Consider the following 23,639-nt stretch of genomic DNA (forward strand, 5'->3'; position numbering starts at 1 on the left):
CTTTTAATTCACTGCTCACTTATACAGCTTTTATGTAAATACAGCAGTATTTGTGATTTCTAGCAGTTGCCTGCAGAAAACAATTTTGTGCAGATTTTAAATCTACTTCCATGTCACAGTGCAGCAGAAAATTATATTCTAATGGAGCACTTGCACGCAAGTCTGGTGGCTGCTTAATCAGTTCCTAGCTTTGGATGATTGCAGAAAGATGTGTCCAGCTCATTAAACACAGTTTATAACCTCAACAGCTTTTAGAAGACTCAGGATGCAGTTTTTAATTTAGGGTAATTTCAATCTGCTACAATGTTAAAATGTTTTGTGTAAGTGTAATCTGCTTTTAAAACAACATAGATAAAAGGGCTGTAAAAGGCTATAAACAGAGCTTATTGCTCTGCTGAAGCCTCAAGCTCTGATCTGCAGTAAGATACCAGACAAGTGGTTCTTATCTGTACCGCTCCACGGAGCTGAAGCTGCTGTATTATACAAACTTCTGTACACCTTTTCTTAACTGCAGGTAGCGGGGAATACACAATTCCTTTGGATAAGTAGCTTCAGTCAGGCCCAAAATCAACAAGTTTATTATATTACATTATATTACAATGTATAAACTTCAGTGGGGAACAGTACACCTGATGTGTTAAATACTGGTGCCCCTACCCACCTCCTGATGGCTGAGGGCTGCTGTTAATCAAGGTCTGCTTTATTTCCACCATGCAGAGGGGATGTGGTCCTGGCTAATCACTACCCAGAGCAAAATTCCACTGGGAGAGCAGGTGTATTATTAGTCTCTGCACCCCAGAGCTATTTTGCACGTGGAGAACAAGTGCTGCTTCTAATCAGAAGTGGGAATGGCACTGAAACTGTGGCAGACTGGATATAACTGTCTTGAAATTGCTCTAGGAATGGGGGTGACCCTTCATCAGTTTGTACCTTCTTCCTTTTCTTCACTCAAATAAGACTTAGTTAATCAAGGGTAGTAAAAGATGTTGAATTTCTACTGCTTAATTCTGTTAAGTGGATATATGCTCAGGATGATGTGGGAATGCTGCTAACCTATTTCATGCCAACTCTTGAAGACAACAAATGATCTGTCAGCTTTGTGTTTCACTTGCAAGGCTTATTGTTTGTGTGTAGCAAATTAGGCTAAGTTTCTTCATCCTGTGCTCATCCAGCTTACTAGGAGCAGCCGGACAGTGTAAGCAAATCCCTGGCTTATGCTGGGAAGATGAGTGTGGAAAGGACACGTCCACTGCTTGGGTTACTTCTGCGGTTCCTTTCCCTGTTTAAGGTGAAGTGGATGTGTTGGCAGCCTGTACTTGGAAGAAATCTCTAACTGTGGGAGTGTTGCTATAGTGGTGGAGCTGTTATAGTATTGATTGTCCAAGGAAATAAAGGCATGTGATGCGGTTGGGAAAAAGCAGCAAACCTGAGGGAATCCAAAGGAAAGATTCTGTATATCGTTGTGTGTATGTGAACCAAAGTGTGTGTCCATGGTCGCAAACAATCCAGCAGATAATTTAACCAAGGCTCTTCAAGGAATGTCCAGACTTGACATTAAGAAGCATTTTGTCACAGAGAGGGTGTTCAGACACTGGCACAGGCTTTCTGGAGAGCTGGTTGATGCCCCAAGCCTGTCAGTGGGGAAGAGTCATTGGCTCAATGCCCTTAGTAACATGCTGTAACTTTCGGGCATCCCTGAATTGGTCAGGCAGTTGGGCTAGATGGTTGTCATAGGTCACTTCCAACTGAAATCTATCCTATCCTATTCTGTTCTGATCTGTTCTGTTCTTGTATTAATGTTTCAGACATTTGGAGGACTTTGTGCAGTGCATTGCTAGACCTCTGACCAAATCAGAAAGCCTACTTTGTCTTTCTAATGAGGAACTGTCCTAAGAAGCATGGGAGCTGATTGTTTGCTCCCTGCTTTATCAGAGCTGCAGTACATGTTGTTCGCTGTGATAGAGCCATGGGAAGTGGCTGTGCAACTCACTTAGGAGGGGAAGGCTGTGAGATGAGTGGTGCTTTTGTCTGAGAAGGGAGTGGGTGGAAGCTTGGCAATTTCAGTCATTTTTACAGTAGTATTTCCCTTAAAGAAAACTGTTTTGCTACTTCTTCATGTTACATATAAAGTATCTGGAAGAGTTAGAATTCCTCCACCCTTGAAGAAGACCATTTTAAGTATATCTTAGCCAGTTTTTTACTAGAAGAGGATGTAGGTCATGCTGCTTTTCAGACTTAACTGGAATATATTTAGAGATTAACTAGAGATTAACATTTAGATTCACCACTTCAAGGATCAAAGATACAAAGATCAGGTATGCCAATAGAAAATAAAGGGAAAAGCCAACCTTTTCAGAAGGTAAGATATTTGTTATGGTTTACAGAGTCATTTAGGATTAAAAACCTGACATCTGTTAAAGCAGTGCCTTAGTATGCCAATGAGATCATTGTGGCTGAAACAGGGTGACATAACATGGATGCAGAATGCTGATGTATACAAGTTATAAATAATACAGAAGCCGAACTGTTGGACAGTAAGAAGCTCTGGACCCGTTTGTCACAAAAAGATCTCTTTCCCCTCATGTTTGAAACATGGAACAAGTGTAATGAATATACAGTTTTGCAGGGAAATGTTGAATTTTAGTGGCAGCTACTGTAATTATAATGAGCCCCATTCTGTCTTCTTGGCTGCTCAAACAAATTGCTTAAAAATGCTGAGAAATATGTCTACACATACCTGGGATCGTTAACTACAGAGTGCAGTCACTGTTCATGGCACCTCTTTCATTTGCATGCAAGGAATCACACTGAGGATAAAAATATCAATTTTTGGCAGAAAGTCTTACATGCGCTGCAGGCATTTACAGCATGTCTGCTCTTTTAGAATATTTGAAGACCTGACTGATGTTGAGCAGGGAAAGACAAGTTTCAAGGCATGGGGCCACTGGGAGGGATGTGTTTTCCCCAGTGTTGCTTCTCAGAAGTTGAGAGCATAGAGCAGAGATAGGAGGTTGCTGTATGGTGCAGAGGTTTGACACAGATTAGCTGAAGAAAAGGGTCTGCCAGCTATGGGAGGAAGATTAGCTGCAGCTCTGGGCCACAGAGTTAGAGAAAAACAATGTGCATGAACCTCCAAAACAGCCCCCGGTAGGACTGCTGGGCAGAGGCAGGGCTTGTCAGCATGGGGATATATCCAGAACAGCTCACACAGCCTGGCTGCAGTATGTGTCAGGAGAAAAGCCTAAACTCAGGAAACTGTATTCTTCTCCCGTTAACATTTTAAGATTTAGACCACTTCCCAATTCTGCATGGGAATAAAACCAGGACTGTTGGCATCGTTCTTCCAAAGTGAGAGACCTCAAAACAGCAGAGTGGACCACACCTGCCTGGGGTCAGATGGGCACCAGGGCTGCCCAGTGTTGCACAGGAGCTGACATTTGAAATGCTGTGCTGTGTTTAAGAGGGTTTTTAGAGATGGGCGTGTTCCTGAGCAGGATATGTTATTTTTGGATCAGTTATCTTCTGATGAAGAATCTTACCTGGCCCTGCAGTAATCCACCTCTGGAATAATTGCTTGGGCAACGACCATCCAAGGCAAACAGTCCTCTTCTTCAGCCATGGGTGAGAGCTTTGACTTGGTCAGATGCCTGAGCAGGCAGTGACAGGCACAGGGCAAAATATCCATGAAGAGAAGGTAAATGACAGCTGTCCTTCCTCTGTGCCAGTTTGAGTAGTGTTTGAGTAATTTGGTAGTGTCTGAGAGGGGAATGACAGTAAGAGATGACATTAAAGAAACAGGTGTTGAAAAGAAAAGTGGGGTGACCTTAATGCAGGCATTGGGGTACATCATCCTGTGGATCAGCCATAGCTGTTCCCCAGGTAGATGGTTGGTGCAGGTGGGTTGAGGCAAGTCTGACCTCAGACCCCCCTGCCTGGAGTAAGCCTTGCCTGGATCCCAAACTGAATTAGCAGTCTCCTGTTTTCCACTGAGCAGTCCTAGCCACGCCTCCAGGAGAAATAAAAATACATGCAATCTAGTGTAACCATTGTGAGGGCAAACAGCAAAGTGTTTTTGGGGATGCAAAGGCATGAAAGAACTGGGCATTCCACTGTTTGATCCATAGCATATTTATACATCTGCAGCATGTGCAGAAAGATAACTGTCCCAGGAGAAACCAGATCACTAGTGATAAGAAAAAACTGAGAGCTCATTTCACTTTGCATCAGCTTCCTCATTATAGTAAAAAAAATAGCCACACGTAGGGAAGCCTCTGCTTTCTTAGCTTTTTCAGCATAACAACGCTGTAACCTGGCCTGAAGTAGATACTCCCTTGACACAGTAAAGTGCTCCAATTTTGCAAGGGAGAATTGATGGTCCAGTGTTTTCCACCCACAGGGAGAACTGACTTTAGCCGGTGACTAACTCCTTTTCATCCTCTGTCAGGTAAGAGACCACCAGAAAGAAAGCAGTCCAGCTTGAAAATACACCTGAAGGCAGCGAAGAAATTTGGTAATTCCCCCCCCCCGCACCCCACCCCGGTGTTAAAGCGTGTGGAATAAGTTGTGCATTCAAAATTTGGACTGTTTCGAGGTGAATTATTTTGCACAGCTCTAGGCCAAGTTATAAAACATTCTCTATCATGTAGCTGATCTGACTGCAGGAGTGAGCCCAATGGAAAAGCCCATGTCTCGGTAGGTTTGAAGTCCTCCTTTCAGCTGGAGCATATTATCAAGAAGAAAAAAAATCTCTCCTGCAGAAAAACAGGAGTGTGTGTTCTCCCACAGAGATATTTTCAGTACCTGAAATGTTTGTACCAGAGCCCTTTCTGACTACAAGATGCTTTACAAGTGTACCTGGCAAAAAGCAAGTAACGACAATCCAACAACAAAAATGTCCATGTGAAAGGGTTTTGGAAAAGAACTCCAAATCCAGATGCTCTTAGGAGAGGCACCTCAGCATTTGCAGTCAGTCCAAAAACCATACGCAAGGTTTGTGAAATTAGCTCATAGCTTTGGCCTCCACAGTAAAATGAAATGTGTTTTCCTTTTCTCTTTGATTTAGTGGCTATAATGGTTGAAGTTTTCCACTACCTTGTGTAAGGGGTTGCAAGGAAGGTGCAAGTCAGAAACTGATATTGTTCTGAAAAATGTTCATGTCTGTCCAGGCTTGCTTGAGGAGCACGGCTGTAAGCCCAGGACTGTCTAGCAGTATGGATAAGATGGGATGGAACACTTGGCTGCATTCCTACCTTGCCCTGTGCCCCCTTGAGGCCACTTTCCCAGCTGATTTTCTCCTCTGAACACCTAAGTAGAAAAGATTTAAAAGCTGAAGGATCTGATGCCTTTCCTAGACATAAGGCAGAAGCTCTTCCCTGTGAGGGTGCTGAGGCGCTGGCACAGGGTGCCCAGAGAAGCTGTGGCTGCCCCATCCCTGGCAGTGTTCAAGGCCAGGTTGGACACAGGGGCTTGGAGCAAGCTGCTCCAGTGGAAGGGGTCCCTGCCCGTGGTAGGGGTTGGAGCTGGAGGAGCTTTAAGGCCACTTCCAACCCAAACCAGCCTGTGATTCTATGGCTCTATATAGATTTGATTTACCACAGTGAAAGTGGACAACACTTGAAGAAATACCTTTGTTGAGAGACAAGCTGCTGCAAAGCTTGATGGAAAATGTAAATAGAGCAAGAAAAACCCACTAGGACACTTAGAATATCATCAGAGGGAGAATTAGGGTGGCAAAACATCTTCTACAACAGTGACTTAGTGCAAGGCTGTTAGAGGGGCTGTGGAAAACACTCTGGGTGGTTTTGAAGGCCAGTGGTCTCACAGAGAACTCAACACTCCTCTAGAAGATCCACCCATTTGCTTTTACGATTGGCCTTCCTGTCAGAAGTTGCTTCTGTTGGCCTGGAAGCCCAGGTGTGCAGAGCTCAGCACCACAGGCTCCTGGTGCCCAAGGCTGTGGTGCGTGTGCGGGACTGTTTGTCTGTGCAGGTTGGATATGGCCACCCCTGATCAGCTTTGAGGCTTCAATTGCAGAGAGCCACTGGTGTCTGCTCCCTGGGCTGCAGGAGGAGATGCAGGACCTATTGTCACTGCGATGTTTAATACTTCTCTATATAAAGCATCTGATGACATGACTGCAAAGAGCAAATGACCCGTTTGATACAACTGTAGTTAATCAATACAGTTCCTCACATGTGTGGTGGTTGATTGTGTGGCACTTGGGACTGGAGAGAGGCAGTTTTCCTTTTTTAAGCTTTCACATAGATCGTCCCATCCTGTGAGTTGTCCCACCTTGAGCTTCTCTATTCATGGAGGGTTTTCTTCCTCTAGTTTGTTATTGTGGTGCTCTGTGCTCCCCACTGCCGTCTTTCAGAGACTAAAATCTTCCAGCACCTTTTGACATGCATGTTTCAAAGAGAAGTCAGGCAGGAGAAGTGAGCCGCGGTTTAATCTCGGGGCCCTGTCACAAAGAGTGGAAGAGCAAGCTGCTAAGTAAGACTGATTCCTGAATTCTCATCTGAATTGCCATCACAGTGAGCACAAAGGGGGTGTGCACAGCAACATGTGCTTTTCATAAAGCTTCTATTATTATTTTCATAATGCTTCCATGATTCCCCCAGGGTCCTGTACAAAGTCACCAGACACACAGTAACAAAAAAATCCCCTCCCATCCTCCAGTGTAAGAATCTGTGCTTGGACCCAGCACCGGGCAGCGTTGTGGTAGCCCCAGTGCTGTGATTTCTCAGATGTCCCATTAACTGTGTTTTCCCCTCCAGCTAGGAACAGCTCTCAAGTAACCAAGCAATCAATAAAGCCCATTGGTGGCTGTTCTTCTCCCTAGATAGGAGCTCCATCTTTATCTGTCAAATAAAGTCTGTCCTGGTCAAATGTACTGCGCACCTAGCATCCTTGGGTGAGTTTGCATTTCCAGATAAGAGCACGGGGAGGTCTTCTAATCCTCTTACCATGACATTTGAAATAGCCCTGGAAACTCCTGCAAACTGGAGTTCAGGGAAGTTGAAGCACTTGTTAAAAAAACACACTTACACTTACTCAGGACAAAGAACAGAGCTCTTGAGGATGCAAGTGCAGACTGAAGGCCAGTCCTGACTGACAGCCTTGTAGGCAGAGGAGAGCTCACTGTGTGCTCATCTGTCCCTGTTGACATTTCAGCCCTCTTAATAGCATTTCTCAACCTCCACTTAGGTGGGACTCCACTGACTTCACTGTCCTTCTGATATCCACAGGGCTCAACATAGTGCAGTGAATGGAGGGTGCCTACTGCCACCTCATCCTAGACTTATAGTTCCCAAAATAGGAAGAAGAGGTTGCTTAGTCAGGAGTATAGTTGTCCTCCAGGCAGAGTTTTAGCCAGTCGAGGTTTTTGAGTTGCTGGTGGATTGTGGGTAATTGCAGAGATTCACAGTACAGAGTTTTATAGGAGAAAGAGTCAGAATGGGATGAATTCTGCCCAGGTAAAGTATATTTATTGCACCGTAACCAGAACACCCAGATTTGAACTGTAATCCTGGCAGGGCTAGTTGCAAAGGCTGGGGCTACCCCATGCTAAACTTATCCCAGTTCTTCTCCCTGTACAAGCTCTTTTGATTTCATTTTTATTTTGTAACTGTTGATACCACCTCAAGAAGAAGGAACTGAGTTCCAATGTACTATTAAGAAATGCGCAGTAGCAAGTGTCTCAGAAGATTTTCTTTCAGCAGTGAGATCTGCAGTGTAACCTCATGTAGCTTTCTTTTCCCTGATGGCAAGGCACAGGGGTTCTCAGATAGGTGTTCTAGTGTCCAGCACAAAGATACCCGAGGGCTTTGGTGCACCAAGAATAAAAGACACAGTTAAAACAGTGCAGGTCAACACAAAGTGTGCCAAATGACCAGGCTGGGGTTTTTTAAGAAATAGATGAGCTTGTTATCCAAATTACAGGTGGGTAAATTCTGTTCATCTGAGCACCACCTCGATAAGTATATTGAGATGACAGTGTCTTCTTACATCAAATGCAGAGGAGCTCTAAGATGCCTTTGCATTATCTGACTGTAGCTTATGCCCCAGATAGTTTCGTAATGCAGCTTTCCAGTGAAGAGCAAGATTCATTCTCCTTTACAGGAGATGTATCTGTACTCAGTACCGGAACAGCAAGAGCTTGGTTATTTGGTTTTATCTTCTGTTATTCCCCTGTGGTTTCTGTATATGTGCACTTTTTGTGTAGGAACATTTCTGCTGGCTGGCTTTCTGCAGCAGATAACTGCAGAATGTAACTTGTTTCCTGACCAGCTTTACATGTACAAAAGGATAAGACCACCCCATCCTGACTGTGCAGGATGTGCAGGCTGCTGTGCTCAGTGGTGTCAGTGTGGGGCAGGCAATCTCAGCATCTGCCCTGCATGCAGGCAGCTGCTGTGGAGTAAATGGTGTTTTACAAAAGCCCACATGCTCAGACCAGAGTCATCTGGCACAAACCCCAAAGGGCCGTGTCTTATTTGTTTCTGGTCCACAGAGCCATGTGCTTAAAGCCCACTGTATCTAGCATGCCTCCAGCAGCAGCGTGCAAACACAAGCTGATCCCACATCTCATTTTCCTGTGTGTAGTTTACTGAGCATCTCTTCAGGAATTCTGCCATCTCTGGCTGTCACTGTTCTTCCCACACCGTCCACCTCTGGGTGGTTTGCTGATTGGGGCTGCAGCCTGTCTCCCCACTGCTGGCAGATCTCCTTTCCTGGTGTGGGAAGAATTAATGACCACCAGAGCTGCTGGAAATGCGGAGCCTCAGCCTGCAGTCCCTTCTGGGGGGGCCAGGCAGTAGCCAGACTGGGCAGTCAAGGGTTAGCACAAGGCATGATGTGACTGCACTGCATCAGCATCACTGGCAGCTCTGCAAATAACACCTCAAATCCTGATGAGCACAACTGGCTCTTGTGATCCCAGCAGTGCTCTGCTAACCAAGCACAGATTTTCTTTCTACACCAGTCCCAGAATTCAAGTATTTGTAAAAATCCAAATAACATAGCATTAAATTGAAGCTGGGGACTCATTTGATGGAAAGCAAACAGCATCTGCCCCAACCCCAAATAACAGCAACATCACAAGTGTTCTCAAGGTCTGCATCTGCTTTTACATAGACACAGTCATTTGCTCCACTGCTGCCAACTGCTTTTAATGCTAGGAGAAGTGAGTTACAGCACAAGGTTTGCAAAATGACTGATGTGCAAATGAAGTGGATGAGGAAGTTCTGTATCTTCACCAGAGCAAATGAAACAGAAATAACTTTTCCTTTACATTTGCAGGTTCCAGGAGGAGTGGCCTCGGGACATCATAGCTCCTGGGTGTTGCAAAGACAACAATCATCTGCCTAAGTTGACCAAGAGCAGTAGTACACTGATGAAACAGGCTGTATCGGGACACAACACTGCAGTACAGACAGTGAGCTCAATACTTCTCGTTGAAGTCCATGGACATAAGGACAGTTTTAACAAACTGAGCTGCCAGATACCTGCTGCTGTCTGATACACAACTGCTCCTTTGCACCCAAATGAAATTTGGATAGAAATATGTGCCTTAAAGACAACATAGAGAGTGAATTATTCATATGAATTTGAAAGTTTTCTATATTCCAAGATGGTTATTTAATAAAAATGCTTCAAGTTATGAAAAAAAATGAATGTTGAGGCCTACAGTCCATTCTCTATGGTGTGCTACATCTTGTGACCATGGCAAAACCAAAATCTTCTGTACATGCAGAGAGAAATGGTAGCTAGTTTGTATATTTGCCTCATACAAAGTTACTGATCATAAAATTACACATCTGTAAGATTGCCACCTTCTTTTAACCAGTGGTTTTTGTAAGCATTTCAGAATGAAAAATCCCTCATATTTTTACACAGTAGTATAATAAAACTACAATAAAACTTTGGTTTTAAGTAAAAGCCCCTGTTGTTTGGTATCAGGAAAGCCTTTTTGTTGGATCCTCGTGCTCTGCATTTCAAGACCACGTGTGACGGCATGCAGCCAAGGCACAGCTCTGGATCCACCAGCTGGTGCATGCCTGCAGGTGGAAAGGTGGCCCGGGCATCACTGCAGCATCCCTGTGAGAGCACTGACGGGTGATCCATTTTTGGGAAAACCTGCCTTCTTTTCCAATTATTAATCTGTTTGCTGTGTGAGGAAACAAGGTGGGTTTTTTGTTTTGTTCATTTTGAATAGCTAAGTAACTGATACGGCTCTGATTCTGTTGTTTGTATGCACACACATATATCTTATAGATAGTGTACTGTTATTTTTGTTCAAGTTGAAGCTTTATTTATTCTCCTGTCATCATCTGTCTAATGGATATTGTCACATTCCTGTCATGATGGAAATACGATCTTATAGCAAGCTCCAGTAACTGTTTTATTGTATATCCTGCTTGTTGTGAATCAGGTATCCTATTAAGACCTTCAGTTCTGAAGTTTCAGGTTTGAAATTCAAATTATTGTAATTTGCTGTCAGGCCTAAAAATGCCCTTTTCCATCCTAGCCACGCTTGGCAGAGATCAAAACCACGTGCTTGAAATTCAGCAAAGGAAGGGTTTGGGGTTTTTTGTTCCTGTAAGCTCAGTTCTTCTATACAACAGGTTGTACCCCTGCAATGCAATTCTCAGTATGTGCTGTGAAAAGGAGAATGGAGATAATTCTCATAACTTGTTCCAGTTAAGTTCTCAATTCATTAAATCAATACTAGCCAATGATTACCAGGAGATATGTGTTCTGTGAGCCTTTTGCCTGCAGTGTTTCGGAACCCTGCCAGACCCAACCAGCTTCTGTACCCACATGTGCTCCTGCATCCCATGTTATGCTTTTGCTTCTCTCTACACAGGGCTGGCACTAGCTCCACTGCCTGTACCCAGCTGCCGGCACCCAACACTCAGGGTTGCTGCCAAAGTTGGGGAGGAGGCAGAGGGATCAGAATGTTTTTGAGATGATCACGGAATCACAGTTTGGTTGGGTTGGAAGGGATCTTCAAAGCTCATCTAGTCCAATCCCCCCTGCAATGAGCAGGGACATCTTCAGCTAGATCAGGTTGCCCAGAACCCCATCCAGCCTGGCCTGGAATGTCTCCGAGAACGGGGAATTCACCACCTCTCTGGGCAACCTGTGCCAGGATTCTACCACCCTCATTGTAAACAATTTCTTCCTCACATCTCCAGGGATATGAAATCTCTACATAAAGCGATGCACTCCGACTGCACAGTGGCAGCTCTTCCTCACTGCTGTTGTCGGACTCTCTGGCAGGACAGCTGGGAATGGCTGGGCTCCATAGAAAAGCATTTCTGGGTCATGTTTGAGAGGAGGGCTTGAACAGCAGCAGTGGTGAAACTCTGCAGGTGAGTGAAAATAATAAGAAAATGTGTGAAAGGAGCATAGAGGTGAACAAAGTCTGAGAAAATCAGCCAAACATCTGAGCTGCTCTTATACACATGGCTGAGATATCAGAATTAAATGCAAAGGAGTTAAAGACTTTCCACATAACAAAAAGTACAACTCAAGAATTACTAAGTGCTTCTGGAAGAAATTCTAGCACTAGGATCTTGGCATTGTAAAGGATAACTTGTTCCACGTAGGATACATGAGAAGAAAGGTCTGTGCACTCTCTGAAGTTCAGCATGAGGTGAAATGCTCATTAATGGATGTCTGTGGTTGGAGAACGAAGGGTAAAGGAGCATGGAGCATGGGATGCTGGGTGATCCTGCAGTTAGGAGAAGGAGCTGGAAGAAGTCTACTTAGGGAAATAACAGAGCCATCTTTAATACTAGGTGACGTTATTGGTCTAATTGCTGGAAAAGTGTACAAATCATCAAGAGTTCAAATATACAACTTGGTGACTGATTTATGTCTGCACATGGTGGGGAGTGGGGTCACAATTGCTTCTGACTAGAGCAGGGGGAAAATGTTAAAATCAAAAATGGCATTGGGTGAACGCAAAAATAAGTGACATCACATTTTTAAGAAAAGGAGGAAGAGCAGCAGAATAAGGAAAATGGACTTCAAAAAGGCAAAATTTGACATACCAAAATAACAAGGACTTGTGCAGAAACAAGCTGATAGATGGTGTGCAGGAGAGCTGGCTGTCACTAGCAGAGGCTGTTTAAAGGCATGGCAGAGAGACCCAATGCAGAGGATAGCAAAGATCTGATACAGCTGCCTTAAGAATGCTGAGAACATGAAAGAGTGGAAAAACTTAAAAAATGGAAACATGACAGATGATTGAGGAGCAGCCCCAAAGGGGTGAGTAGAGTTGTTAGAAAGGTCAAAGTGACAGTTACAGCAAACAAGGGAAATGAGAGAAGATAAAAATATAGGGGAAGAAACAGAGTGAAACTACAGGTAAGGTATTTCTCGGAAAAATCAAAAATGGACTCAGAGATGACTGCCTACTTTGTATCAGGCATCACTGAGTTCAGTGGTTAATGCAATGGATTTTAACTTGGGGCTAGGATTGCAGTCTAGAATAAAGCAAGAACACCACAAATATTAAGATAAATTTGATTCCATGATGAAATTCATCCTAAAGCACTAAAGGAATTGGCTAAGCAATACTTGAACCATCATCGATACAGCTTCAGGAAACTGAAGAGACAAGGGAGGTCTTAGAAGATGGGAAATGGCAAATCTAACTTTAACAAAAGGAGAGAACCTCAACTACCAGAATGAAGGTGCTTCTCTGAAACCCAGAAAGAGTGTAGGACAAACGATTAACCAATTTGCAAAGAAAGCACATCTCAACATAGGATGAAACAGAGTTGTAGGCATGGAAGTGAACTACTCTGTTCTACTAGTAATACCATGCCTCACTTTTTAAAAGCAGATAAGGTAAAAGTGTGAAGGGTGGCCCAGTTATGCTTCATCCTGCCTCTCTGAGCTCTTTTGAATTCCCTTCCTCTTCCACATCTCTGCAGTTGCATTAATTGGATTTCATGATTTAGCTGCTGGTGTTTTGATTTTAGTATGTGACTTTAAAATAGAATAATATGATTGCAAGTCACTGAGTGAAAGAAATTCACTTGTTGGGATGCCTGGGCCAGCACACTGTGTGAGAACGGAGACCAGTTACCCTGATGAGGCGAATCTGAGTGATGTTTGATGGGAGAAAGCAAAACCTTGAGGTGAGAAGCACACTGATAGCCATGGAAAGCAACAGAAAAGGCAGGTAAATTTACTGTCTCTGTGCCAGAGCCTCAGATTACTATCATTCATTTAGGCGTCTCACACAAGAGGCAGCAAAGTTACAAGTTAAGGAAACAACACCCATACTGTATTTATCAGATTTGTGGCTCAGATCCCTCTGGGTCTGTGCTTAGTTTATGACTGCTGCACCCCCTGGAGCTAGCTTTACTGCTCATGTAAACAGTACTTCTTGTCAGAAGGAAAGTAAGTGCTGTGCAGGAAGGAGATAAAAGCAGCTGAGAATCTAAAAGAGACATTTTAAACCTTGTATTTATTAAATTAACCCTTAAATGTTTGCCATCCAGTAATTTCAAATGGATTCAGGCTCCCATTTCTGCTACAGAGGACTTGCATTTCCTAGTGTGTTTTAGGGAACTGGTGGGTTACACTCAAAGAACAAGTTAAAATGCTTCGAACTGCACAAACAAATATATGACAGACCCCTCCCTGCAAAGATTCTTATAATTTAATTGATTATGTGACAGTATAACAGGATAATTCTTCACAGGTTTAAAAACAGGCAACAGTGTTTATCAAAGGCATTGCTTATTTTGCTTTCCTTTACATGTATCTGTATGGTATCACAGAGTATAATGTTGCCAGATCCTGAGAGTTTTGTCACAAGTCTCATATGACATTTCTTATTTTCTTAAGCTGTAAATGGTAGAGTTGGATGAACAGGTGAAAATCACAGCTTCTATTTAAAAGTGTCTCACACTTATATTTGAAGGGAGAACTTTCAGTCCTGAAGTGTCAAACAACAGAAGAAACACACAAGTTTCTTATGTTTCTTTGACGCTAATGACATCAAGGCCAGGTAGGACAGAGCCTTGGGTGACATGGTCTAGTGGAAGATGTCCCTGCCCACGGCAAGGGTTTGGAACTGGATGACCTTAAGGTCCTTTCCAACCCAAACCATTCTGTGCTTCTATGACATGGTTTGGGGGAGGCCTGACTCATGATTCACCAATACTTGAAGCTGTGAGATGTTTATATGATCTTGACACATCTTCTATGGTTGAAAGAAAGACTACATTTTGATCCGGATAGAACAATAAAGCTTGGGATGGACACCAGAGTACCTGCCGTAGAGTTAACATTGCTTTCATGAAGGCTTACACACGGATTTTTAGCCATGCAAGCCTTCTCCTGGACACCTGCCCCTCGGGTATTATCCTGAAAGTCTAAAAATGTTTTCCTCAGCATGTTCTGCTGCTGTCAGTCTAAGTTCTGGTTAGACTGCAACTGATGGAACATGATAACCTGCAGGAGATAGCCAACACTATCTGAGGTAGCACGGAATGGGAAGGCAGAAATCGCTGATCACTCCAGACGTTTGCTGTATGAATGGGATATAAATGACTGATGGTTTGGGATGGAGAAGAGGCAGAGATCTCCAACATTTTTTCTTCCAAAACATCTCAATCATTAGTGATGCCTTGGAAGCGGAGTAACTCACTGAATCTGCTATAGTAGATTACTGTCAGATGTAAATGGCTTTTGCAACTATTCATTTATTTTAAACAATGTCAAGCAGCACAACTTTTTAAGAACTTTAATTAAATGGCAGATGCAATTAATTTTTCTGCTTGGAAGGACCAAGAAGAAAACTTGGTTGGATGCCAGCTGTTAGCTTTTGGGATGACTTACAGTTGCATCCATTTATAACATTGATAGCTCAGCAAGAAGCTGTTAAACTGTGATACATATTTTATTTTGTTGAGGGATTTCTTAAGTGTTCTGTGGAAGTTTCAGGAAGAGCTACATAAATGCTACCTGATGGCATCTAATATAGTTTTTGGCTGCAGAATTTACACTGTATTTACCATAGTGCAGTAGTTTTTGTGCTCAGAAAAGACATCTGAGGAAAGAGTAGAAACCAACGTCACAATGAGTACCTTGCAGGGGGAGGACCTCCAGACAGACCTGAGAACTGCATGTTCCTCTGGCTTGCTTCAGAAAGGTGGCTACACTCACTGGCTGTGCCTATAGGACTTCAGTACATTCAGTTACTGTTGATAAGTTTAAGAACTTTTTTGGGGTTGGGAGTAGGGTAGGCTAACTTATGGATGAGAAGTCCAGAAAACCTACTGGTACATGCTTCAGATACCCTTGGGACTTTTTTCACCAAGTCAGACCACAGGCAAGAGCTGTAAAACAACCTACAACGGGTCAAGCCAGGTTTCTCTGTGGCATGTTAATAAACTCTTGCTGTGGAGTGGAACAGTACCTTTCAGATTTTTGAAAGTTACACCTCATAATACATGACTGTAAAATCTGATCAAGCCCTGTTCTCCTAAAAGTGATCCAAGAAACCTCATTTGTTTCTCCTTTCAGTAACATGAGCAGGGGTTCCTTTCTACTTATTTTTTAACAACTATTATGAAGAGACGATTGACAGAGCCAGTGTTGAAAGGCTCGTGTATAATTAATCCACAACCATAGCCATTTCTATTGTCACAGCACCCAGAACCTATCAGCTGGTGGAAACAGTGTACAGTCTCCAGCAGCCTCCACATAAAGATGTTTCACAAGTCACTCTCCATTCCTAGCTAATGCTCATGCAGTGATGGAAATACAAAACTCCTCTGGCACAGCAGTGAGGCAGTGAAAGTTCATCTGGTGTAATGCAGAGCAGAAGCAGCTTGTTCCCCAGATCCCTCATGCTATACTTACATGTGTGTTCAGGCTGCTCTTGTTTTCAAGGTCAAGGTTAAATGGGAATACTCACAGTAGTGTTTCCCACAGGAGGCATGTTGCATCTATGACCCCAAGTCTGCAGTGGCCTCTTGGATTCATGCTCAGATGCTGGCCTTGGATTCATGAAGCCCATGAGTTGTATGCTGGCTGCACACCATCCTTTCTGTCCTTCCTGGCACATGGTGGTCAGGTGAGGCACTGAACTGGCAGGGAGGTGGCTTCCATGCGAGGACACTGTAGACAAAGTGGCTTTGTTCTCTCCCTGGAGCTCTGTGAAATGTCAGTTTGCCAAATCTGGCAGCTGTTCTTTTGCAGACCTGTTTTAACAGGAGGATGCTCAAATTACTTCATTTGCATCCTGCCTTCAAAGAATTTCAATGTTTTGGAGTTTTTTAGGGGAAAAAAAAAAATAGTTCAGTATTTTTTCTCTTGTGTATAATTTGATTTGTACTTCACAAGGAATCAGATATTAAGCTCAGTGTGGTTTTGAACATGTATGTGAGGCTGGATTTTCATTATCCTAACACAATAGCTTCTGTAATATTTATCATGATGACTTATGATAAGTATACAAGGGATTACTCTATAACCTGAAGTTTCCATTGTGCCAGGAACAAGAGGTACTCAATTTTTCCATAATTTGCATCACGGTCTTGTTTTACTAGTGCTACCAAAATTTCCAAGGATGGGGTGGCAGACAGCAGAATCAGGGTGTGTGTAATTCAGTCATGGAAAAAATACAAGGGATTTTCAGACCTGAGGATGCTCCAAGCTATGATTTTGCCCAAGTCAGTTCTATTCATATCTAATAGTTTGGCTTAGCTGGTCAGGAATAAAAAGCTGAGAACTTGCGGCACAGCTTCTGCCTTTCTGTTTGGAGTCAGAGAATCGTTTTTCTTCATTTCTTCATCTCTTCATCTTCTAAAAAACAAATAAAACCTGATTATTATAGAACTACAGAATCTCAGACTGGTTTGGGCTAGAAGGGACCTTAAAACTCACCTAGTTCAACAGGGACACCTTCCACTAGAGCAGGTTGCTCCAAGCCCCTGTGTCCAACCTGGCCTTGAACACTGCCAGGGATGGGGCAGCCACAGCTTCTCTGGGCACCCTGTGCCAGCGCCTCAGCACCCTCACAGGGAAGAGCTTCTGCCTAAGAGCTCATCTCAGTCTCCCCTCTGGCAGGTTAAAGCCATGCCCCTTGTCCTAGAATACCAATTGTAATACTATGACTATATAAAGAAGACTAGAAAATTGCCCATTCTCTTTGCAAAGCACACACACACAAAACCCCCACAAAACAAAAACACAAAGAAACAAGCAACCAAAACCAAGAAAAGAAACCAAACAAAACCCCCAACTCCATCCCATGCCTTTGAATAAACCAACAGCTTGGGTTTCAGGGGGACGACACGTCCCTTAAACACCCCCAGCAAACCGGCGAAGGAGCCGCCACGCAGCAGCGGTGACCCGGACACGCCGGGAGGCAGCCGCCGCCTGCGCACAGCCGGAGCCGCTGCCTCCCCTTGACTTTCGCTTCTCCACGGCGCCAGCGACCTCTGCTCCTGCGGGCACGGCGGACGGCGCTCCGGCTGCTTGGGCACCGCGCACGCCGCGGACCCCTGAAACCTATGGACCATGCTCTACAAGACATGTAAGTGCGTACTGGTAACGAGGAACGCGGGCGAAACAACTGCTCTGAAAAGTCCGAATCTGCAGAAACAGAAGTGCGCAGGCAGGAGGGGCAGCGTCTCCGACGGGAGTGGCCACCCAGTCGCTGCCTTCCCTGTGTTTCATCCTTCTAAAAGTCAGTTTTTTCTAAGCGATTAGCTAAAACTTGCTGAAGGGAGCTCAGTGTGTAATCTGAGCTTTTAAGCCATATTTCATTGTATTTTCTTAGACACAAAGAAGGACTTTGTTAAAGGAACTGCATGCACTCTCTGGATTTAATTTGTTGCCAGAGAGATCCAGTCCTCTTCAGCTGTGGGAAAATAAGAAACCATATTGTGATTTAACAACTAACAGAACAAGAAAACAGTACGTGCCTGTGCTGCCAGTAGAAGGGTAATATTTACTAAATCAAATCATTCACTCAAGTAAACAAATGGTTCAGCAGGGAGGAAACAGCAATTTGGAGTTTAGCTAACCAGGAAATACAACTGCTGTCCTTTAGAAAAAAATACCCATGGGCAGGACACTCAGCTCAGCCACTAAATTAGGAGAGAGAAATCTGAACTGAATCACAAAGTTCAGAATGGAGCTCTGCCTCCCATCAGCAGGAAGCGGGGGCTTCGTGCAGTCCCGCTCAGTCTGTGGGCAGTTTCAGACTAGGCACCATTTGCCTCAAAACAGGTAAGGGTTTTGGAGTGCTGTGTGAATACGCTGATTGCTTTTACCAGTACCAAGTGTGTGCCCTCTCTAACCAGCCGTGTGCACTGAATGTCACGGATCATTCCATGGGAGGCATTTGGTGGCCCATCTCCAGCCAAGTATGTGCCTCCCCGAGGAGGTGCCCCATGTATGCAGATGGATGTTCCTCCTGCTGCCCTTGCAGTGGCAGTGTGACTTCCCTAAGATCTCTCTTTGCAAGGCAAACCAGACAGCAATACAGTCTTGTGTGCCGTAGGCACAAGGAGATATATTTAACCCCTGACTTTTGTCGTTATCTAAGTCCATAGGACAAAAATATCTTCAGGCAGCGTGGCGCATGGTGCTGCACACCGGCAGCTCTCTGGAATGATTTATTTTCACTTCCATTTCACTTGCCGTGCTCGGAAATGCCATCTGCTAAAAACCATTCAAGATCTGTATTAGAGATTTCAGTCTGTGTCACATTGAGATGACCAGTTTTTCAGTTTTGTGGTTTAGATTCTGGTAGTGAACTTTTCAGAGGAGCACAAATTCCAGTAAATTCACAACGGCATGAAAACAAATCCCCAGCATGCCATACTGCTTCTCAGTACTAGGCAACACCTCTTGCTACACTGTTTTAATATACAGATGAAATAGTCTTAAAAATGTATGATAAAAGGAGTTATAAAATGGCAGTTTCCTTTCCACAAGGTGCCTGTTTCTGTTACTACAGTACATTGCCAAAAATCACACTGATACAGGCATGATCAAGATTTCCATGTGCAATAAAAATAATTGAAAGATCTATTTTCATGCTGTTTGGAAGATCTGGATTCCTGAGGGTAAATGGAATAAACTCAGGATGTTTATTCATCTTCCCAAGGACACACACCATAAATGTCACAGCATTTGACAATACTAAAAATGTTGCTATGCATTTTTTACCCATTTTCTTACACTTTTCTAGACATAAAAAAACTGCTTCCATTTGTAGTACAGAGGTACAAACCAACATTTTCAAGAAGTGTGGGGATGCAAGTATCTCATTTGTTACTCATAGAATAGCTTGGGTTGGAAGAAACCTTCAAAGCTCATCTAGTCCAATTCCTTTGCAGTGAGCAGGGACATCTTCAACTACATCAGATTGCACAGAACCACATCCAGCCAGGCGCTGAATGTCTCCAGGGATGGTGCATCCACCACCTCCCTGGGCATTGTAAACTATTTCTTACTCAAGTCCAGCCTGACTGTCCCCTCTTTTAGTTGAAAACCATCACCCCTCGTCCTGTCGCAACAGGCCCTGATGAAAAGTCTCTCCTCATCTTTCTTACAGGCCCCTTCTAAATACTGAAATGGAAGTGCAGCAAATACTTAGGTGCATATCATGGTGCGTGTGTTACTGTAGTGCTGGCTGTGCTCACCCAGAGGGTCTCCACAATGAGCTCTTCAGACCCTGCATGGAGAGCACAGTGGTGTGTGACATGGCACTGGGGTGGGACGCAGCTCTCCTTGGAGAGCCATGCCAGGATAGAAGCTTCACTCTGGCAGGGAAGGCCAGCCACTGGCAACAAAGGCGAGGTATCAGAGAAGTTATCCAGAAGACAGCTTCAGGACTTCTTGGTTAACCCGGCTAGTGAAATGCTGCCCCAGGACGGGCGAGAAGCACCCTGGCATGCCCCAAGCACCATCGCTGGGGTTGTGCTGGGTATGAAATCCCTCCATGAGACCACCAAGTAGCAGCCCTCACAAACTGCCAGCAAATTCTCTGTTTTCATTGCTTTAAACTCCCAGGCTTGCTGGAGCTGTCTCTCTATGAGAGTGTCCGGTGTGTATCCAAGCACAGTCACACCCTCACCAAACCCTTTCTTACCTCCCATTTGGTAACTGGTGCCTTCCCTGCTGGCTTGAGAAGTCCCAGCCTGTCAGCCAGGACCTGCTGACTCCAGCCTCAGTGCTACATGTTCCCAAGACATGCATCATTCCAAGGGGCCATATGTTTTGTTTTTGCTGTTTAACCAGTGCCAGGATACTGGTACAGCTTTTCCACATGCTGGGTTTGAGCTGGCCTGGAGGCAAAACAGGGCAAACCTTTCGGGATCTTGTGGACTAGTGATCATCCAGGCAATGGTTGAGTTTCCTTGGTGCTTGGGGCTTCCTTCCTAAGAGAGGCAAACTGGTTTAATAAGAGGTGCCTGTGTGAGGGCAGATTGAAGCCTTTTACGTACCAATCTACTACCAGTTTGCCAATTGTGATTTTAATCCCTCCAGAAGATTTCTGTCCCTCTTCAACACAAACATTTTCTTCATAGCTTCAAGACAAACCATGATTATAGATCACCCTGTGTCTTTGCCGTACTAGAAATCTGCCTTTCCCAATGCATTATACAAATGCCAGTCTTTGCAGTAAAAATTCTGCAGTAATAAATAACATACCTCTTTATCACAGTTTGCAAAGCTAAGGTTCAGTTTTGCTGCCCTGCAGCAGGAGAGTGTTTCATCTTCCATACCTCACCGAGTAAATGTGGATGAAATCTTGTGCAGATGGGAGGTTTTCAAATGCACGGATCTCCTTGTCCTTCTTCCCTCGGGAAGTTAATATAGTAATAATATTAATTAGGTGCTTCGCCACAAGCTTTCTTTCCTCTGACTGAGAGAAGTCCCTGCTCCTTGGGTGTGAGTAGCTACCTGTCAGATTTACCTTACATATCAAGCACGTAAAAGAAGTGTACAGGGCTGCAGCACAGGATAAAACTGTAAGCTGCATAGGGATATTGCAAAAATGCAGGCAGGGTATTTTGAACAGTTAAATTACTTGTGGGAAATTAAATTGCGGCATCACTAATTATGGATTGTTTCAAACCCCACAAACTGCACAGAAGGCTCAGACTTTCTCTTCGGTGCAGGGGGCTGGAGCTGGATGAGCTTTAAGGTCGCTTCCACCCAAACCAGTCTGTGCTTCTGTGGTTCCATGATTACAGACGAACGTGTTTTACCCCTCGGGGTTGACACGGCGAGGCCTGACCCGCCGCGACGCGGCCTGGAAGCCCCAGGAGTCGCCCCGAGCGCTCCGCTCCTCCCGCCGCCTCCTGCAGCGCCTCCTCCGGGCACCGCCCCGCTGCCATCCCCACACGAAGGCCGCAGCCCGCCGGCGGGCCGGGCCGCCATGCCCGGTGAGTGTGGGGCGGGGAGGGCCGGGGCCGGTGGCGGGGCCGCCGGGGCGAGAGGGGGCCGGTCGCTGAGGCGGCGGCGCTGCCCCCGCGGGGCTGCGGCTGGAGGCAGTGATGGGCAGGGTTTGGTGCCGCCAGCGGCCCGTGCTCGGTCCGTCAGCGCGGCAGCTCCGAGGCGAGTCTGTAACGGCGTGGTCACGGCCTGCCGGTGGGCCCCGGGTAGGGGAGCGGCCCCACGCGGGCGGTAGCGCGGAGGAACCCGGCCCTGCAGCCCTCGGCATCGTCGCCGGGTGTGGACAGCGCTGCGGAGCCACGCGTCCCGGGCGGGCCCCCGGCACGGCGGTGTGTGCCGCGGCAGCGGGCGGGAGCCGGTCCCGGGGTTCTGCGGCCAGCGAGCCCGATTCGGGGGTGTGTGTGTAACAGAGCGAGAGCGTTACCCACCGGGGCAGGGGTGGAGGTAACACATCACAGAATCACGGCCTGGTGTGTGTTGGAAGGCACCTTAAAGCTCCTCCAGCTCCAACCCCTGCCACGGGCAGGGACCCCTTCCACTGGAGCAGCTTGCTCCAAGCCCCTGTGTCCAACCTGGCCTTGAACACTGCCAGGGATGGGGCAGCCACAGCTTCTCTGGGCACCCTGTGCCAGCGCCTCAGCACCCTCACAGGGAAGAGCTTCTGCCTAAGAGCTCATCTCAGTCTCCCCTCAGGCAGGTTAAAGCCATTCCCCTTGGCCTGTCCCTGCAGGCCCTTGGCCAAAGCTCCTCTCCTGCTTTCCTGCAGCCCCTTCAGGCACTGGAGCTGCTCTCAGGTCTCCCCTTCAGGAGCCTTCTCTTCTCCAGGCTCACCCAGCCCAGCTCTCTCAGCCTGGCTCCAGAGCAGAGCTGCTCCAGCCCTCGCAGCATCTCCATGGCCTCCTCTGGCCTCTCTCCAACAGCTCCACGTCCCTCTGGTGCTGCTGCCCCAGAGCTGGATCAGGGCTGCAGGGGGGGTCTCCCCAGAGCACAGCAGAGGGGCAGGATCCCCTCCCTGAGCTGCTGCTCACGCTCTGGGGGTGCAGCCTGGCACACGGGGGGGGGGGTTCTGGGCTCAAGTGCACCCTGAATCTGGGTCATGGAGAGCTTCTCATCACCCAGCACCCCCAAGTCGTCCTCAGAGCTGCCTTTGTACAACGCTCAGAAGACTGGGAATACCTGTAAGCAAATGTCACATTCTAGTATCAAGAGCATTTTAATATTTTGCTCAGTCTTTTATTATTTTTTTTCTATTTTGAGAAGGTATTTTAGGTAAAGATGAGTTACAGAACTCTGCAGCTACCTGAAAGGAGGTTGCAGCAAGGTGGTGGTAGGTCTCTTTTCCCAAGTAACAAGCGATAGGATGAGGGAAAATGGCTTTAAGTTGCACCAGAAAGGTTTAAACTGAAGATTAGGGAAAATTTCTTCACCAAAAGAGCTCTCAGCCATTGGAACAGGCTGCCCAGGGCAGTGGTTGAGTCACCATCCTTGGAAGCGTTCAGAAACCATGTAGATGTGCTTGAGACATGGTTTAGTTGTGGACTTGGCAGTGCTGAGTTGATGGTTAACAGTTGGACTGGATGACCTTAAAGGTCTTTTCCAATTTAAACAATTTGTGTTTCTGTGATGTGCTGTCAGGAACTTCTGGTTCCTGAGTTGCTGGTAGCACCAGCATGTGGCAGTGGGTGAGTGCAGCCAGGGTGGGGACGCATTGTCTTTCACCTCTGTATCACTGCTTCCAGGCCAGAGGAGCAGACCAGCTGCTGTTATCTAGGGTGCATTTGGTAATCAGTGCAATCTGATCATCTCAGACCATTTCTCTGCAGGCAGATTCTTTTTCAAATCCTCAGCATCCCTTTCTTGGGCTCTTGAAAGGGAAAAGCCAAAAATTAAATTTATGTTAAGGTAACATTTTGTTGAGAGAGACTTTTTTAAGCTCTTACCTGAGAGGCTTCAGCAAGGAGTTTGCATGGACACATACAAATGGCAGGTCATGTGCTTTCAAGGTCAATTTACCTTTATAAAGTTAATGAAAATCATCTAGGAGCTTTACAGGAAGCCAAAGCTTGTGTTTGCATAGCACAGCACATACCACTGAGGCTTCTGGAATGGAGTTTTGCAAATTATGTGTGGTGTTACGGAGAATAGAGAGATGTCAGAGAGATGTGTTGGGGTTTGTGTCTGTTGTATTTGAA

At 45.5% G+C, this 23,639-nt stretch overlaps 2 protein-coding genes and 1 long non-coding RNA gene across 14 annotated transcripts in view; all 3 read left to right on the forward strand.

Annotated features, from left to right (window-relative positions):
- SUSD3 (sushi domain containing 3) overlaps positions 1-9,670 on the forward strand; it is a 34,650-nt gene extending 24,980 nt beyond the window's left edge. For 3 of the 4 annotated variants that reach the window (XM_062619610.1, XM_062619609.1, XM_062619611.1), the window contains one exon: positions 9,301-9,670. In XM_062619610.1, the coding sequence (XP_062475594.1) occupies positions 9,301-9,520 (220 nt within the window). In that variant the 3' untranslated portion in view covers positions 9,521-9,670. The remainder of the gene's footprint in view (positions 1-9,300) is intronic. The other variant, XR_009965025.1, reaches the window with a different exon arrangement.
- A 382-nt stretch (positions 9,671-10,052) lies between these two features.
- LOC134164163 (uncharacterized) lies at positions 10,053-16,773 on the forward strand. Its single transcript, XR_009965027.1, has 2 exons — positions 10,053-10,185; positions 10,626-16,773. It is a non-coding gene; the product is annotated as an uncharacterized LOC134164163 (long non-coding RNA).
- A 587-nt stretch (positions 16,774-17,360) lies between these two features.
- CARD19 (caspase recruitment domain family member 19) overlaps positions 17,361-23,639 on the forward strand; it is a 63,653-nt gene continuing 57,374 nt past the window's right edge. For 6 of the 9 annotated variants that reach the window (XR_009965026.1, XM_062619619.1, XM_062619612.1 and 3 more), the window contains exon 1: positions 21,221-21,437. Coding sequence is in view for 6 of the 9 variants with exons in the window: in XM_062619619.1 (XP_062475603.1) it covers positions 21,236-21,437 (202 nt within the window). In the remaining 3 variants the exon portion in view is untranslated. Of the gene's footprint in view, positions 17,570-21,220; positions 21,438-23,639 lie in introns of those variants that run through there. The other 3 variants (XM_062619617.1, XM_062619620.1, XM_062619618.1) reach the window with 2 other exon arrangements.

This window comes from Pezoporus occidentalis, unplaced genomic scaffold (genome assembly GCF_034315485.1).
Source record: "Pezoporus occidentalis ecotype Australia unplaced genomic scaffold, CSIRO_AGI_Poc_V1 ctg212, whole genome shotgun sequence".
NCBI classification, from domain to species: Eukaryota; Metazoa; Chordata; class Aves; order Psittaciformes; family Psittacidae; genus Pezoporus; species Pezoporus occidentalis.